The sequence below is a fragment of the Hemibagrus wyckioides genome, linkage group LG22 (assembly GCF_019097595.1).
Source record: "Hemibagrus wyckioides isolate EC202008001 linkage group LG22, SWU_Hwy_1.0, whole genome shotgun sequence".
NCBI lineage: Eukaryota > Metazoa > Chordata > Actinopteri > Siluriformes > Bagridae > Hemibagrus > Hemibagrus wyckioides.
In genome coordinates this window covers 12,019,364-12,032,608 of record NC_080731.1, presented here as the reverse complement: position 1 = coordinate 12,032,608, position 13,245 = coordinate 12,019,364, and the positions used below count along the sequence as shown (strand labels likewise).

At 36.3% G+C, this 13,245-nt stretch overlaps 2 protein-coding genes across 2 annotated transcripts; one reads left to right on the top strand and one right to left on the bottom strand.

Annotated features, from left to right (window-relative positions):
- Positions 1-886: 886 nt before the first annotated feature.
- LOC131343588 (N-acylethanolamine-hydrolyzing acid amidase-like) lies at positions 887-7,471 on the bottom strand. The gene is made up of 11 exons (XM_058375391.1): positions 6,633-7,471; positions 5,835-5,999; positions 4,582-4,705; positions 4,311-4,401; positions 4,154-4,230; positions 3,844-4,016; positions 2,961-3,023; positions 2,814-2,880; positions 2,113-2,141; positions 1,605-1,671; positions 887-1,150 (listed from the first exon to the last, which is right to left on the bottom strand). The coding sequence occupies exons 1-11, from the start codon at positions 6,806-6,808 to the stop codon at positions 1,139-1,141; spliced, it is 1,044 nt and encodes a 347-aa protein (XP_058231374.1). The 5' UTR covers positions 6,809-7,471; the 3' UTR covers positions 887-1,138.
- A 1,488-nt stretch (positions 7,472-8,959) lies between these two features.
- LOC131343589 (flavin reductase (NADPH)-like) lies at positions 8,960-12,390 on the top strand. Its single transcript, XM_058375392.1, has 5 exons — positions 8,960-9,092; positions 9,752-9,910; positions 10,660-10,861; positions 11,041-11,205; positions 11,833-12,390. The coding sequence occupies exons 2-5, from the start codon at positions 9,776-9,778 to the stop codon at positions 11,988-11,990; spliced, it is 660 nt and encodes a 219-aa protein (XP_058231375.1). The 5' UTR covers positions 8,960-9,092; positions 9,752-9,775; the 3' UTR covers positions 11,991-12,390.
- Positions 12,391-13,245: the final 855 nt, after the last annotated feature.

Sequence of the window (13,245 nt, the reverse complement as noted above, 5' to 3'; positions counted from 1 at the left end):
AATGTTTTCTGCTGCACACCAAAAACCCCTCTGCTAAATGAAACTTAGCAGAAAGTATCTTTTTTCCCCCTTTCATGAACACTGTACATTTTAATTCATCATTGGGGTTTTTGTTATTTAGAGAATAATGGATGTAGGTCACAGTTTAATTCATGGGTTATTTAACCTTGGTGCTAAACATAGATCAATGTAAAGGTCAGGTATAAAAACATAGTACATAAAATATATAGAACATTTCAATAGTTTCAGTAGTTTGTTTCTCAACAAGACAAAGAGGTTTGGTTTGTTATCACTGTTTTCAAGGTGATGCTTAGGGTTTCTGATCCAATCACACATTAATTCACACACTCCTAACTAATATGATATGTATTGATATAAAAAAAAATACACAATAATTAGAATAATAAGACATACATGGTGAATCCTGCAAATTGGAATATTTACCATCCATTAGCATATACACCATCCATTAGCACTTTCTGAAACATTTATTCATTCATTTATTCATTTCCCACTTTTCTGATAAGGGTCACAGTGGTAGATGGCTGAGAAGTGCAGACATCTTTATACCTGGAAGCTCCTCCTGGTGTCAAAATTCCAGCTCCTCAGTTTTCTTGGGAAATCCCCAAGAAAACTGAGAGATATAATCTCTCAAGCAGGTTCTGGGAACATCTGGGGATCTTCCAGGAGATGCTGGAATCTGCCGCCAGGTACAGAGAAGTCACTGAGTAGCAGGAAAAATAGGCTGAGAAGGTTAGCCCAGTTGTCTCTATAACTGCTAGCAGATTCCAGCTGCTCCTGGGGGATCCCTAGATCCCTGATTACATGAAAACATCTCAACTTTACATTACATGTGAAACCGTTATATAAGGAAGACAAAACTAAATTAGTAAATTAGAAATTTATTGATCTTGCTGGTCAGGGGCACAGAGAGTTGTGGCCATCATTACACAAATATAATCTCCAAAAACAAGACATAAAATTAGCATCAATCATAAACAATTACAACAATTATAAAATAAAAAATAAAAATTGACATATGTAGGCTCATTTAAAATGTCCTGATGTATGTCAGTTTGGAAATAGTGTGGGTCTGGTGAGAGTTTTAGTTTAGACCATTGAACTCAGTCGCAAATGACTAACCACATGTCTGTGAAAAGAGAGAAAAGTTGAGAGAAAACGGGTGAATAATTATTGCTAAACCAAAACTAGGGTAAATGTAATTGTAAGACGAAGCATCTGACTAGCTGCTGATTCCTCAAAAAAGTATGAAGGCAGAGTCATAAGACTTGTGGTGAAAAACTGTGGTGACTTTGATTTCATATACTAATCGACTGATGATCACTGATTCACTGGAGTCCTGACTTTCTGGCATTTGAGACACCACATGAGTATCAACTAATACTGCCTAGAAATTATGCTGTGAATTCACGAACATGCTAACAAGCTTTTCATTCTGATTTTCTGGAAAACAATTTAGAAGGGCACAATATTTTGTGTTAAGTTTGTGTATGCATAAACAAGACCATAGGAAATACATGCACTATGTAGATAATTAACAACATGGGGTATGTATGGTGCTAAGCACTGTGGTGTGTTTATACCTCTCTCACCACGGTTCTGTACTCCTCTGGGGCAGCTGCATTCATCACTGTCGTATAGACCGTTATACTAACCACAGGATGAACAATGAAATTAGAAAACAGTTCGATTTACTACAGTTTTTGTCCATTTTTGTGAAATAGCATTGCATCACATCAAATATATGTCTATATATATATATATATATATATATATATATATATATATATATATATATATATATATATATATATATATATATATAGGTTTAGTTGAGACCAACCAATGAATAAATGTTTTTCTGTCATTAATTTCTATTTTGGCATATTTAGTTCCTTATTACTGTATTCTCTAGTTAATTCCATTCTTTACGTCAAAACGGGAAATGGAGCAAATATGTTTGACTTCAATAGGGGAAGTGAAAGTACAAATACAAAACTCTTGCTCTAGCCCAACAATAAAAGGTTGTGTGAACAACAATCTGACCCTGAATTGCATTCCACAAATACAGTCAAATAGGAGAATTCTTACTTGTTGCACACCGGACGCACTGATAAAACCTGAAGGAAGAGACAACAACGGCAATTAAATCACACAAGGTTATAACAGCCTATAAAACATCCTAGATCTAGGAGAGGTAAATAAGTGATTGCTTTATAATTAGATTAATGTTGGTGAGTGTATGTAATGTAACACTCAAATTGGTCTAAAGGAACAGCTTAGGAACAATTGTTAGGAGATTGCTAGTTCAAATCCTGACAATGACCCAATGAAAGTCAAGTAAGCAAAATTGGCCATGATCTCTGCTTCCCTTCCCTGTCAATCATATCAACATTAACCGATTACAGGGGTCTTTGAGCTCCTATACGCAGAAGAGGGTAGATATACAGTATGTTGCTCATCACTGCCCTGTAATGCACCATAAGCAGCATTTTGAAAAGATATGGTTGGATAGCTTCACGTGTCTCAAAGGAAGCAAACAAATGCATTTAGTTTCTACAGTCAAAGGATGACTGTTAAAATGCCACGAATAGTAACACTTCTGAACAAAGACATGTTTGTGCATGCTGGTTATTCCAAAACAGCTGTTAGTGTATACAGGATTGTATGAATTGCACTGAATCAAAATTACAACAAAACAAGCGTGTAATTGGACTTGAGATGAATAGTTTTTTTTTTTTTTTAATTTCTGTATTATCAACTATTAATACTGGAAAGGATTAGCTGTTTACCTGATAAAGAGAGCTCACATTCAGGTTACTTTCACCTGTAGCATTCAATGCTTTCATAGCCACTTCTCTAAATCAGAAAGATACATTAGGATGACAGAAATAACTGTGAAGAATATTATTTAAAAAAAAAATGAGTCGGACACGCACAATCTATGGTCTGGAATGGGAGGAGACAGCCAGTGATCGCTGTTTGTCTGAATCCTGTACCAGCTACAAAAAAAGAGTTCAATGATAAAATGCAATGGTTAGGTAAAGAACATCCTTTCAACAGACTTTACTCTTTTGACGTTACACTTACAGTGATTTTCTCACTATGCCACGTAGCCCAAAAGAGGATGGGGCTCTTTTGTGGCTGCTTCCTCTCAGGGTTTCTTCCTTATTTTTCTCACAACTGTCACCTCTGTACATTCTGTACTGCTACTTTACATTACAAAGTGCTATACACATCAAACTGAAGCATTATATGACATTGCCTGATACTAACCATGCATGTGTACTGAAGGTATTTCTTAGGGAGGGTGAAAAAAGAGTAGTCTTAGAAAAGTAAAATCAACCTAAAACTTATCTGAAACAGTTATCAAAAGCACCTCTTTGGTTTTATTAGTTATTCCCTTTCTGTATGCTCTCTGTTTTGGCCAAATATTATAAAATGTAAAGTATTTTGTATTTTTGTATAATTTTTGTCTATTACAAAACTGTAAGTGAGGGGCGCTGGTGGCTCAGTGGTAGGTTTCTTGCAGTGCCGGTCCCAAGCCCAGATAAAAATGGGAGGGTTGCGTCAGGAAGGGCATCCGGCGTAAAACCTGTGCCAAGTTGTTGTGCTGGTCCGCTGTGGCGACCCCTCACACACATAGGGAACAGCCGAAAGATCAACAACAGGAGGAGGAGTTTGTGTTGAATCAGATGATTTAAAAGCTTTGCTAGCTGTATATTTCTCTACATTGTGCAGGCGGCCACATTTAGGCTTTAGGCAAGGGTAAAAAAAGGTAAAAATTATAAAAAGAATAAAGGAAAATCAGTTGATGCTTACTTGCCGTGAAGTGTATCCAAAGGCCAAATATCTGCAGGGCCATTCCTGTCTCTAGTGATGACCACACCCTCTCCTGGATAAGCACCGCCCACAATGTAGTACACATCAGCAATGATGGGTACTTTAGCCAACTGTATGGCTGCATTCAGGAAGTCTGAGGCCTCCTCAAGAGTCTGGAATATACACAACCAACCACAAATGATAAGCAGTTGATTTTGAAAATCATGTCAATTTAATTTTGTTGGAATGCAAGTTAAACACAAATCTGATTGACTTAAAGTAGGTGTACTTTAAAATGATTGGTTTTCACCTCTCTCACTAGCCAGCTAACTGGAGAATTCTTTAGCAAAAAGGCTGAAATGACATTGTCCCACCAGTGGCCCTTATCTGTGAGGAGAAATGTTGTAGTTTGAATGGATGTAAAATTGCTGCAGGTAAAAAAAAAAGACTTCAGTCAGTGCACTAACCTCGCTGATTCCCAGTCACAGTGAACTTGTTTTTACTTTGCCCGGTCACCAACCCGACATAACCAGCAAAAGTTGTGCCTCTGTAGGCCACCTAGAAGAGCCACAGCAATATATCAGTCTTTAACAACAGCTAACTTTCTCTCATGTACGTGAAGAATTCTTCATCTCCTCTATCATGGCAGTGGTACTGTACACAAGATATGATCTGAATTAGTCACTTTAATGCAAAACAGGCAGTCTGATATGTTAAGATATGTAAGGCATATGTTACTTCTCCATTTTTGATGAACTGAACATCAATGGTAAGATTCTTCAGCACACTATGGGGGTAGTCCAAGTTTCGCCCATGAAAGATGTTTCCATTGGTGCCTTGAGCCACAATACTGGTGCAGAATCTATAACAGATGAGCAAAAGCACACAAATAATATTGGAAACCTAAGACAACCCGTATGATGCAAATCAACCTCTTCTGGTGTACCATGCCAAAGGAAAACTGAAGTAGTTATATTATACTGTATACCATTACAACTGTCTCATAATCCCTTCTAATATGCACAGAAGGAGCTTCTTCTCTCAGGCCACCAGACTCCTCAATGCAGACATCTCCACCTTTAGGAGTCCATAAAGGCTTCAACACACTGCATATTTGGTATATAACTTTTCCATACTTTTTACACATTCTGTACTGTTACCATATGTATCATAACTGTACATCAAATATTTTTTATTTCTTATTATTTATATTCAGTTTTATTTTTCATTTAGTATTTTAACTTTCATTTCACTGTAAGCTATACAGCATATATAATAAGGATGTGGCAAATGAAATCTTGAATCTAAAAGAACTGAGGGCATGAAGCCTTTATTATCGTCACACATACATTACAGCACAGTGGAATTCTTTTCTTCGCATATCCCAGCTGAGGAAGTTGGGGTCAGAGCACAAGGGCAGCTATGATACAGCACCCCTGGAGCTGCTTGTTGAGAGATACAAGTTAGGCCTGGCTCAACTGCCCAACAGTGGAGCTTGGTGGCACTGGGGCTTGAACCCCGATCCACAACCCACACACTTACCCACTTGAGCCACCACTGCCCCTAAAAGCTAACTTATTTAGCCAATGTCCTCCTTATGTCCTCTGAATATCATAGAGGGGTCATAACTCTGACCAGGATGAAGCAGTTAATGACAAACCTTAAAAAAGTCACCTTAAATCTCACTCCCAGATAACAACATGAGGGAAAGATGGGGATAAAATAGATCAAAATATTAATTTATTTTCAGTAACTGCTTTATACTCTTTGTAGTGGATCTGGAGCCTATGGTGGAAACCCTAGGCATGAAATACGTATCTTGGTCAAAAATGTAGGCACTGAGGCATTATGTATTCTGGCCCTGATTACTCCTGTATAGCTAACGAATTATATCTAGTAGCACTGAAGGTTCATTTGAGTGCTATGACTAAGCAAATATGACCATTATGTGTACAATGTGAGATGCAACATATCAGAAACTTCATACATACGCAGAAACTTCATAGGCGAAGTTGAGCAGGAGGATGTCGGAGATGTCAGAGCCATAGAAAGCTGCCATGCCTCTGATCTCATCAGCGTAGGGCTGAGGGATAAACTTCTCCAGAGCTCTCACCACAGGTTTGACAGCATGGTGAACCCATGCTGGTACAGTAGAACTAAGAAAAAAGATTCCACATAGATAAGGCAAAGTGGTTGTTGTATTTAAAAACATCTATGCACTCATTTAGGTCAAGATACCACAGTTAGAAAATGTTTCTATGAAATTAATTGTTAGATCATCCGAAGAGTAGATTTTTAGCATTAGAAAATATGCAAATGTATTCATATTTAATTAGATGAAGCACTATAAAATGTTTTTCCAGTTCTACCACCAATCTTCTGGCAAGCAAGAGTGATAACTATTGTTTTAAAATAATATTCTATTCACCTGTAGTGTCTCAATAAATTCTGTCTTTATAGACCTCTCTTTATTACAAACAGAAATAATAATAATAATAATAATAATAATAATAATAATAATAATAATAATAATAATAAAATACAGGTACATGCAACAGAATAAAAAATACTACTGAAAGTATGGTATCTCGTTAATCCAGATGTGATCATTATTTTTAAACACCTGTAGGTTTAAGCTTTCAGTGTCTTATAAAAGCACTTAAAAACTAAAGATGGATAGCTACAGAAAAATAACGCAAAGGGTCAAAACTTGCAGACTACACTTTATTATTGGTCAAACAATAAAAAATAAAAAATAAAAAAAATAACAGAGTATGAGACTCACTCACTCTATGACCTGAGCAGCTGCTTTCTGTAAGAAATCTTCAGTGTAGAGCTTTTTAAGTGGCCACCATCTCAGCTTCGGTTCCTGGTCCAGACTGACGTTCACCACCGGTGGGGAAAAGTTCGCACCGCAAACCGTCCATGCAAACGGCAGCCACAACACCCAGGACTTCATGATCATCCTTTCTTCAGCCCGTGTTGTATCGTGGCTTTAGGTGCCACTGAATGCAACCGGCTTCTAGTGTTCATCTCTACATGTTGACAAAACTTCCCCGTTCAAGTTGTGTCAGAGAGAAGGCGTGGCTTTGAGATCATATTTGGAAATGTAGGCGTGTCGTCGAGTCCGTATAAAAATGAGACCACACCGCTTTATTAGAAGATTGTGGATGTAAACGTGGGCGTGTCTTTAAGTCCATATTTGATAGTCTTCAGGTAGGACGCATGTCACTTGTCTATTTATATAGACGTTCTATATAATGTAGACTCACAAGGTCCTTCATATTTATTATCCACTGGCAGTGTGTACTGAAATAGTGCTTTAAATATGGTTAAATCCACAACTGTGTTTCATATCTGCACTGCTACGTTTAATTTAACTTTTTGTATTCTACTACGTACTTACTTACTACTTACTACTATCACACTTTGGCCCTTGTCAAACTCGCTCAAATCCTTACGCTTGCACATTTTTCCTGCTTCCAACACATCAACCTGAGGACAAAATGTTCACTTGCTGCATAATATATCCCAACACACTAACAGGTGCCACGATGAGGAGATAATCAGTGTTATTCACGTCACCTGTCCGTGGTCATAATGTTATGCCTGATCAGTGTATATTTATAGTCATAAAATATATAAGTTAAAATATCCCAACAAATATCCTGGCAGGATATTTTTGTTGGGATATTTTAACTCATTCGTTCATTCACTCATTTCCTGTAAACACTTTATTTGCTGAAATCATCAGAATATAATCAGAAATGTTTATTATATTTACGGTAAAACACATGCCGTATATGGACAGATCCTTCTCAGTTATAACATGACATCACTGGACTACAAAAGACAATAAACAATGAGTGCCATGGCTTGCTTGCTATTTTTTCAGTAACACAGAGACACAGAGTGAATGATAGCACTATAACCAAACAGGCTAACTGATCCTTATTTTACCTGGTTTATGGTTTTGTTTATCAACTGAGTGTTTCATCCATCCAGTTTTTTTTCCATAATATACTTGGACTTGCACTCTGTTAATCGGTGGCCTATTACTGAAGTTATTCTCTTTATTATTGAGTTCTTATAGTTATTTAGCTGCTTGATGGGTCATTTAAAGGGGCCTATAACTTGAAAGTAGTAATATCTACTGATATCTAATTTTTTGAACTGATATCTAATTCTAATATTAATAATTATAATAATTAATAAATATCTCCAGTATGATTGGATGATTTGATTATACTCATAAAATAAATCTGTATTGAGCAAATTCCTATTTTTGTAATGGAGTCCCTGACAGCAAGAGGTTTAAGAACCATATACCAAATCTAGACTCTGACACTTTCAGATGTCTTTCTGATGTGTTTTTAATGGACACTTGACTATCACACCCATATGTGTTTGTTGAACATCCCATTCCAGATTCAGTCCACTTTTGCTGTTATAATAACGTCCGATCTCCTGGGAAGCCTTTCCACCAGATTTTGGAGTGTGGGCTTTATGATCATTCAGTCACAAAGAACATTAGTGAGGCCTGGAGTGCAATCAGCATCCCAAAGGTGTTTATTTGGGATCAAGGCTCTGTGTAGGAAACATTAATACAACATGTGTTCACGGATCTTGTTTAGTGATCAGCATCAAGATCATTGCCTTGCTGGAACAGGTTTAGGGCTCTTAATGAAAAGAAATCTTAATCTTGGTACAGCATACAAAGACAATCTATACAATTGTGTGCTCACGTATTTTGTGGCAGCAGTTTGAGTATTAAGGTCGCATATACAATGTATTTATGAGTCTATGAGACTTGTGAGTGTATTTTATAGTTTGAAACTTATTGGACACTATGCATAGAAGTTGTAAACTTTACCAAGATATGAAAAATGATTAAATAATTTCAAAACTTTCTATATGATAAATATCTCCTAACTTAGTGACAAAGTTTTTATTATTATTATTATTATTATTATTAAGATAACTAGTTTTATTTCTTTATGTAAAATGAAAGCTGGCGTGGTTTCTCACAGAGCTAAAGTTTACAGATAAAAAAATCCACCCATAGGCAGTAGTATAAAAGAATCGTGCTTAAACCTCAATAATCTTTTGTTGCGTTTTTCTAGAAAACTCAGAGAGGAAATAGCGCCCCCTGGTGAATAAACAAAACCTGACATAACAAGTCGTGCGTGTGGGCGGCAGCGGAAGTGTCTGGACAATATATAACATTTGAGAAGACGGTGCATCAGTGTGTAAGTAGATCATAGAAATAAAATCATATATATATATATATATATATATATATATATATATATATATATTAACAGGTTCATACTTTCTCTGAGAGTGCAGCGTTCAGACTGAAATAGTTGAAGCGTGAAGTGACACTTTCTGTGTGTGTGTGTGTGTGTGTGTGTCGTGCAAAATATATTTAAAAGCTTTTAAAAGCGTTTGCATTAGTGTCATGGAGAGGATACACACCGGAATACCGTGTTCTTTCCATAAACACTAATAGACAGAACTTCCACATTTACACAATGTTTACACAAGAAATAAGTCTTGTCTTCTATTAGATGGCTATTCAGTAGTTCAGTAGGCTCATAATACTTAAATATATACGCACCATGGTTTCAGTATCCTATGTAGAGCCGCAACAGCTGTGGATTTATCAAACAAAACAAAGCAACAGCAACAATAACAACAAACCAGCTGTTGCATAACTACCAAAGAGCTGTTATATAACTACCATAAGGAAACCTTGTATACACACCTAGTATGTAAAACCAGTTTAGTCTATTAGCCTGCTGAATGAATATTCTGAATGCTGCATTATTTTGTTTAGAGTTTGCAGCTGATACCACAGTGTTTTCGCAGTGGACGATGAAATGAATGTTTTGTTTCTCTTTTGTAGGAGTTTTGTTCAAGTGAAAGGAAGATGAAGATTGCAGTGCTTGGAGCTACAGGACAGACGGGGCAGAATCTGGTAAACCAGGCTCTCCAGCAGGGACACAGTATCACAGCCGTCGTGAGGAATCCTTCCAAACTGACAATAAACCATGAGAACCTTAAGGTACACCAGGAATTCCTTTAAATACCCAATTTAACCTTAAAAGAGCAGTCTCAACATTTGTATAAGTCATCTTCGGACTCGCTCAGGCTCCTCTGTTTACTGTGTAAACTGTGTTTGCTGGATTTCCTGCATGAAAGAATGTAAACAGAAATTATAAAACAACCATTCACATTTTTTAAAGATATATCTCTGAAATTCTATAATTCTACTTTATAATCAGTATAATTAATTCCATTTTAATGCAGCTTTTAATTACATTAAAATATTTTGAAGAAAATTGTTTTCATTAAAACTGACAACAGTGAAATATAGCGGATATTTATTTATTAGCTTAAGAGAACATGGCTGTTGTGGAGCTATATTTTCATGATTTGAAAGGTCAAGGTCAAGTGAAATCCTGCCAGAAAATCTGTATATACTTAAAATGTTTATGATATGCTTGTATCATTTATAAGTGCTACATTATGCTAATTATCATCTTTTAAATGTGGTTTGTATTATTGCCATAGAAATGGAAACATTAAATCCACAATGATTATGCAAATGAAATATAGCTGTATATGAATACATAAGGCTTCACATAGTCACATAACAGGCCTCTATTTAGTATAATAAATTTGCTGTTTAATGATTATACAGAGTATAACTACATAATTCATCACGTTATCGTATACATTTAATATATGATGGTCATTCGTGTATTTATGGTTGTAACTCCTTATCACCTAAAAACATCTTTTATCACACAGGTGGTCGAGGCAAATATTTTCTCTAAAGACAGTCTGAAGCCACACTTTGAGGGACAGGATGCTGTTATGTCATGTCTTGGGTTCCCGCCATCTTTTTTCTATGGCGTAACCGGCTACACTGAGTCAATGACGGCAACCCTCGATGCAATGCGAGAAGTCAAAGTGAATCGAATCGTTACTATGACATCATGGTACACGGACCGTAAGTGCTCTAGCTCTGAGAAAAGATTTTAATTACTAAAGGTTTGTGCATTTAATGCATTGATATACATGATAGGCAAAAACGTTGCCTTTTATTTCATTTCAGATGGCAGGATTACAGCAGAACTTTGCAGCACTTTGTGATGTCATTTCATCATAAATTATGTGCTTTTTTTGCAGCTAATTCAGGGACCAACTCTTCTTTCTTCATTCGCTTCATGCTGCTGCCGATAATTCGTAGTGTTTTGAACAACATGTATGAGATGGAGAAGCTTTTGGAGAAGACTGAGGACATTCAATGGACTGTTGTCAGGCCACCTGGGCTGCAGAATACTCCAGTTACAGGTGGGCTAGCAAAACTGGACTGCTTTCTTAAATGCTGTAACATTTTACAAGTTCACATAAGATACAGCCTCGTTTGTTGGAAAGCATAGAGCATGGATGGAACTGCTAGTCCTTTTTAGTTCATTTCTTTCTCATTTGACTGTGATGTGGTCAGGCTGGATACACAATTTGTGAATAAGTACAACACTGTCCAGTTTATTTATCAACTAATTATTTGGCAGCGGCACAATGCATAAAATTATGCAGATACAGGTCAAGAGCTTCAGTTAATGTTCACATCTAAAATCAGAATGTGGAATCATTGTAATCTCTGTGACTAACTGTGGCCAGATGTGTTTTACCAGATGGACTGATTGAAGTATCTAAATTGAAGTCATCTAAATTGCATTGAAATCAATTGAAATGAGATCTGGGGAATTTGGAGGTCAACACCTTGAACTCTTTGTCATGTTCCTCCATTATTAAAAAACAAACATTTTGCATTGTGGCAGAGAGCATTATCCTGAATCCCATTACTGACCCAGTCAGTGCCATAACATCTCTTATTGATGTTAAAAAGATAGATAAGGATTTCATTAAACTTATTAACAATAAGACATTTAGGAATTATTCCTTTTCTATTCACAGACAAAGATTTCCAGGCCCATGAAGGTTACTATGTTCCTGATGAGAACGGTTTCCCTGTCGGTCAGTCTGTGTCCAGATCAGATGTTGCTCGCTTCATGCTGTCTCTGCTCAGCAACAACACCTGGATAAAGAAGGCAGTTGCTATCATCACTAAGTGAAGTGGAAGCAAGTTTTAACTGACATAGGCAGCGGAATTGAAACACTTTTAAAGAGCTTTATATTTACATTTATTTAAGTATTTACATATTTTTTACGCGCTGTTATCCTGATGAGATTTTTTTTCTTATTCTCTATAGTTATAAATGTGCAGCTGTCCGAGTTTGTGAAATCTTGTATGCTGAATTGAATTGGGTTCTGGTTCAATCATTTATTTCCAAAATTTGGTTAGGGCAGGCTGGAGGATAGTTGGATTTGTATGTAAGAATATGGAGATGATGCATGATGCATCCTTTTACTTCTGAAGCTTAAGAATGTCCTTTACAATAAAACCAAATCAAAGCATTTTTTTTATCATACTCTGTTATAAATAAATAAAATAAATAAAGGTTTTAATCACGATTCCCTGCATCTGATGTCATTGACAGAAAAACAATAGATGTTTCAATATCTTTATCTGCATAATAGTTATAATGCCGCAGTAGACTGTCGGACTTTGAACACAGATTCTAAATTCATAGAATTTGGGATGTTTTGTGTCTGTTTTGGTTATAAAACACTTCATTCAATCCATAATTAAGATTCTTTTGCACCATGTTTTTCTCACACACACACACACACACAATGTCATGAATATTCAGTCAGCAGTTGAAGACCTCTTGGGATTTAAATCCGTTACAGAGGGAAGTTCAGCTATCTAGATTAGGAGGTTTGTATAAAATAAATGCTTTTTGCTTTTGTTGGTTTTTCCTCTCCACTGGCTCTAGGGAACAGAGGCTGCTTTCCGTGTTGCCTGAAGGATAATGTACATCTGTACACAGTTTGTCTGGTTAGTGAACACAAAATTCTTTTTAATATAGAAACAATAAATAAATGTGCAGCTCTATTTTATTCACACCAAAACAAATCTCAACAGAACATGACAACAATTAAAAATATAATCCTAACTGAATTGTGAATGCAGAATCTACCATTTAATAATATTGTTAGATTGTTGACCTAAATGATAAAAATTGCATGATCAGAGGGAAAACTGCATTCCACCTTAAATCCAGATCTCCTTTCTTTTTCGTACTGCAGTATACCGTCCCTCCAGCGACTCTCGTTTCATATCTCTGTGCTTATAGTGGAGCTTTCCAACAGAAATGGAAAATACAGCAGCTAACCAAGAAACTGTCACGAAGCAGAATGCATTCCTCTAAAAAACTTTATTCTAATAACCATTATCACCTAGACCTTCTGTCAGCTCTTCCTTTC

Excerpts from the sequence above, each read along its gene's own strand:
- LOC131343589 (XM_058375392.1), top strand. The coding sequence starts at position 9,776 with ATGAAGATTGCAGTGCTTGGAGCTACAGGACAGACGGGGCAGAATCTG. Across the intron at positions 9,911-10,659 it reads TAAACCATGAGAACCTTAAG|GTGGTCGAGGCAAATATTTT; the intron begins GTACACCAGGAA and ends TTTATCACACAG. Across the intron at positions 11,206-11,832 it reads GCAGAATACTCCAGTTACAG|ACAAAGATTTCCAGGCCCAT; the intron begins GTGGGCTAGCAA and ends TTCTATTCACAG.
- LOC131343588 (XM_058375391.1), bottom strand. The coding sequence starts at position 6,808 with ATGATCATGAAGTCCTGGGTGTTGTGGCTGCCGTTTGCATGGACGGTT. Across the intron at positions 4,706-5,834 it reads TTCGCCTATGAAGTTTCTGC|ATTCTGCACCAGTATTGTGG; the intron begins GTATGTATGAAG and ends CATCTGTTATAG. Across the intron at positions 2,142-2,813 it reads ATGTGAGCTCTCTTTATCAG|GTTTTATCAGTGCGTCCGGT; the intron begins GTAAACAGCTAA and ends CTCTTCCTTCAG.